Consider the following 4,895-nt stretch of genomic DNA (forward strand, 5'->3'; position numbering starts at 1 on the left):
GCTTAAAACATCTTCCCAAGTACATTTTGATGCCCTCCCTTGCTCAATCAGAACATCCGCTTGGGTTAACCATGATTAAGAATTGTAATCACAGTACAAGGGTAGTGAAGCAATCTTTTTCTTTAAAAAAAAAAAATTCTGTATAGACATTCCAATATCCATTCGCCAAACTCAGGAATCAGGCTAACGCTCAGCTAGCAATTAAGCTCAACTGCCTTTGCTGTGTATCTTTGTTCATTATAGCTAGCATGTATCTGCCATTCAGGCCTTCATTGATCGAATCAAAAGAATGAAATGATTAGAATTTTACAATTTTATTAACAGTACATACAAATATAGCTATGTAAAATTGAGGACTCTGCTCTTTTGCTCAGATCCTCAACCGCAAAATGGAATTTGTATATCATTGCTCAAAGCTAAGGAATGCCAATTGCCAAGGAGGGAGGGAGGGAGGTCACAATTCACAAACAGCTCTAATAATCATCTTTCTCCATGAACCTTTTAGCCTTCTCATAAGCTTTATTTAAGTAACTTCGAATCCTATCCAAATCCAGCTTAACATCCTGACCCTGCAGATAGATTTTCTTGATGTTGAACCAGTCCTCCTTCACCACAGCTTTAGGGTCTTTCAACACCAAATGATCCTTTCCATACTTATCAATTAAACTACTCTCTTCCTGCTCTATCTTATACTCCACATACTCCAAACCCATATCCCTCGATGACTTCCCAAAGCATGTCTCCGCTAGCCAATCGATTCCTATCGGAACCACCTGAATCAACACCGAACCCGGGCGGAGGAACAGAGAGTGGGTAAGCGCTGCACCGTGCACTCCAAGCATTGCGTGGCTACCGTTGATCAACCCATAAGCTTGGCTCAAAGATGTGTAAAGATTGGGCTCAAAGAGTATCACTTCAAATCCTACAGCCTGAGCTACCTTTGCAACTTCAGCTTGGTTCAGTATCACCCGGCCAACACCACCATTGCGTGCCGCGAAAATGAGACGGGGCCGCCCTATTGACGGGCGGCGCAAATTGACTGGTATATCCCTGTAGGCATCTCCGATGAGTGATCGGAAATCAAGGAAATTTTCCGAGTGTGGCAACAATGAGGGCTCCACAGTCATGAAACCATGAGATATAAGCCCCACGGTGGCTGATGGGAAGCAGTGGGTATCGGTAGTGTTATCGAGATTGACGATCGGGTAGCGGCTGAATTGCCGAAGCAGCTCAGCGTACTTATTGAGCCACCAGTCTTCGCAATGGGAGACGACAAGGACGATGTCACGATCAGATGAGATGGAGCGGGATGTGAGGAAGAGGGGGATGAACCCATCGTTGAAATCATGGAAGAAGTTTCCGGTGTAGCCGCCGGCACTGAATATAAGTGCTGGGGATGAGTGGCGGATTTCGCAGGCGGGGGCGGGGGCGGATGCGGGAGCAGAGGTGACGGTGAGTTCTACGATTCCGGCCATGACGCTCTTCTCCCATTTGCGAGGGTAGGGACGGATGTTTTGCTGTATGGGTCGGGTCTCCGGGTTATTATCCAAAACCGATACGAAGAGGGTATTGATATCTGGGTCTAAGACGGTTGGGCCGTTGAGAGAGCAGAGATCGTAACGATAGTTGGAACGGTCACAGCTGATTGGTTGGATGTCTGGTATATTGGCTTTTAAGTCTACTGGTAGCGAATCTCGTGGGGCCCGCGATGTCCTCCGTTCTGGCTCTCCTTGCTTCTGAGGACTTCTTCTCTCTACAAGGACGACGACGAAACAAGAAAGAGAATGAATAATGATAAAACTTGCAATTTATTAGACGGCACAGCTCAGTAAGCTAATAAAACCAGAAATACGTGCAATGTGCTTCACGTCGTTTCCATTTTCATTTGTTTTCTTAGGACTTTCTCTATCACGTTCGGGTCAATAGTATATCCCTAAGGTTTATGCCCTTAAATATTTTCTTTTTATTCTAGGAATCAAATAATTTTAATTTTTAATTCTAATCTATATTTTTGGGGAGAGTCTCTTAGGACAATTTAAGAAGAAATTTATATGGTACACCAATGAAGGGTTGAAAAATGGTCTTATTCGTATAGATCCGTATGGTAAAATTAAGAGAATGAATCTGTACCAGAACAATGAAAAATCATATATATTTTTTACTCTTTAGTGAAAGTAAAATCTATCATTTCATATTTTAAATTTATCTATAGAGGTGTCACACAAATAATCCTAAAATAAAAATATTATATCATTGTTCCCCAATGATTATGATAATCATGAGAAAGTGTGAGAATGATTTTTTTATCAAGCTTTTCCTTATTGCTATGGCTGGAAGGGTTCTCTCTCTTTCTCAAGAGAAGGGATTGGAGGATATGATTTTTTTTTTTTAAATATTATGGGTGTAGAAACACAACCCTAAAAAGATGCAGAAGATATGAAAAAAACACGAACAAGCAATACACACAGATTTACGAGATTGGCAAGATTGCTTATGTCCCCAGTGAGATGAGATCTTGCTTCACTATCAATGGAGAATAAGGTTACAACGCTTTCATATGTCTATCAACTCTTTCCACAATTAGGTGAGATACATAAAAATCCTTTATAGGGAGACAGTGAACGATAATGAACATTCAATAGCTGGGGTGCATATCTAGACCATTGGATAATCACGGCCAATCATCAAAAATTGTAGAGGATTTGAATAAGGGCGTGAAACCCTAAGTGAGACAATTTTTTTGGGGATAGAACCTAATAGAGACATTCATAAAATATATTTTTTCAGTTGAACGAGAAAAATGCTATCAGAAATTCAGAACTAACAAATCACGAGGACCGATACCGGATAAAATTTTATTTTATTTTTTTTTTTTAGTTTTTGGGTGCGGGTGAAGATAGCGTGTAAGGTTAGGTCATTAATATGGTCTTATTATGGTTAATTGCATTAACTACGACATGCTTAGTCTTTGGTGTCTAGTGGATTCCAATTTCCAATCTGGCAGTTTCAAATATTTGACTTTTTTTCCCAATCGGAGAGAGCATTGGAGGCGTAGAAGAAGGAGAAGAAGATCGATCGGAAACTCTGGATTTTGACGGAAATGTCTAGGGAAAAGGAAAAAAAATCATGTAAAGTAAGGACACAGAAATCAGAGATATCATACCTTCTTGAGTACTGGTTGAAGTTGTAGAATATGATGATTTCAAGAACGATGAAAGAGAGAGTTCATCAATGGAGCAGAAGAGGATGAAGAGAAAACATATGATAACCGTCGTCCAACCGCTTCTTTTCAATTTCATGGCTGCAACTGAGATTGATTCACACTTTCAGAGCTTCGATCGATAAGTACTTCTCTTCTTAAATGAAAACCGGTTCTCTTCTCAGATGGAAGGGATCGAAACTTCAACCTTATCCGCTTCTAATCACATCTAAAGCGAAGCTCTAACTGTCATGCAACCTGAAAAAGATTCTCTGAACAAGCGAAGAGATTTAGGCCTATACTTGCAGAGTTTCAGATGAAATCTCTAGAAGATCATAAAAAATCGATAGCTTGAGTTGAAATTAAACAGTTCTTACCAATTGCGCTCCCGATTCTCTTTGAATCTTGAGATTGAACCAATACGATCTTACTGAAAATCGTCAATCGAAACTTTTTTCAGGAAAGAGCGCGCGGAGATCAAGGAAAGAATACTGCAGAGGAACTCGAAGATCAAGACTGAATTTCACGTTGTGGAACTGTAGCTGTGCCTGTGACGGACTTGGCGATCATCGACATGAGGAGGAAATTGGTTTATATCCTTTTCTTTTGCGACCGTTTCAACAGATTTCGAGAGACTCTAGACATGTTGCTGAGGAACTCGAAGATCAAGACTGAATTTCACGTTGTGGAACTGTAGCTGTGCCTGTGACGGACTTGGCGATCATCGAAATGAGGAGGAAATTGGTTTATATCCTTTTCTTTTGCGACCGTTTCAACAGAATTCGAGAGACTCTAGACATGTAACGAAGAGCAGTCCGCACTCATCAGCTGAGAGGGACGTGATCACGAATTTTCAAAGGGGCAACAAAAGGAGTATTTAAAGGCCGATAAGGAGGGAACTATCAAGTATGGTCATTGGGCAAGGGTTCTGAACCGCCAGGGTACCCTAAGGTATCCGAAAATAATCTTCTGTTTTTCTCATTCTTGTTTTTCCTTGTTTTGCTACATGCAGAACACGACACGTGGACAACTTTAAGACCAACGCATCGGATGTAATAATCCTCATCTAATCTTGACCGTTGATCTCCTTATTGTCCACGTGTCGCGTTCTACAGGTAGCAAAAGAAGGAAAAACATGGATTGGAAAAACAGAGGATTTTGATCCAAGGTTTCCGGTCTTCGGTGGGGCCCAAATAACAGCCCAACACCTGCAAAATACAAAATATTCATCCCAGTTGAGGCCATTCCACCTAGCGTTCTTCGTTCCCATTGATTTTTTTATTTATTTTTGAGGAAAAAGATGAATATAAAAATATACTTGAGCCGGTGTAGGTGTTTTTTTTTTTTTATGTCAATCCTGTCAAGGGCAGCCTAAATTTGGGTGGGGGAATATGTCAAGAAAATGATGGGAGGGAGAGTTGAACAAGCAACCTCTCTCCAACGCTTCATTGAAACTGGCAGCCGCCAATGAGAGAAACGTTTCCCATTTAATTATAAATATGGTTTCCATTATATAGGGAGAGGGTTTCACGCAGCTAGTGAAGAATCTCCCACATCATACCAATGGTGGTGCAAGATGTACGGGTTAAATTGGTTGGTTGGGCTTGTTTTGATCGGGCCTAATTGGGTTTCCTTATTTTAGAACCTTCCACCATGATTAGCTTGTTTAAGTAATCGGTCCTCATATGTTAGGCAT

The 4,895-nt window shown here is 40.9% G+C and overlaps 1 protein-coding gene across 1 annotated transcript; it reads right to left on the reverse strand.

Moving 5' to 3' along the window:
* Positions 1-229: 229 nt before the first annotated feature.
* Positions 230-4,107, reverse strand: LOC122076215 (xylan glycosyltransferase MUCI21-like). Its single transcript, XM_042641539.1, has 3 exons — positions 3,577-4,107; positions 3,164-3,471; positions 230-1,753 (listed from the first exon to the last, which is right to left on the reverse strand). Exons 2-3 carry the CDS (start codon positions 3,297-3,299, stop codon positions 474-476), a joined length of 1,416 nt encoding a protein of 471 aa, XP_042497473.1. The 5' UTR covers positions 3,300-3,471; positions 3,577-4,107; the 3' UTR covers positions 230-473.
* Positions 4,108-4,895: the final 788 nt, after the last annotated feature.

The sequence above is a fragment of the Macadamia integrifolia genome, chromosome 4, assembly GCF_013358625.1.
Source record: "Macadamia integrifolia cultivar HAES 741 chromosome 4, SCU_Mint_v3, whole genome shotgun sequence".
Classification (NCBI taxonomy): domain Eukaryota; kingdom Viridiplantae; phylum Streptophyta; class Magnoliopsida; order Proteales; family Proteaceae; genus Macadamia; species Macadamia integrifolia.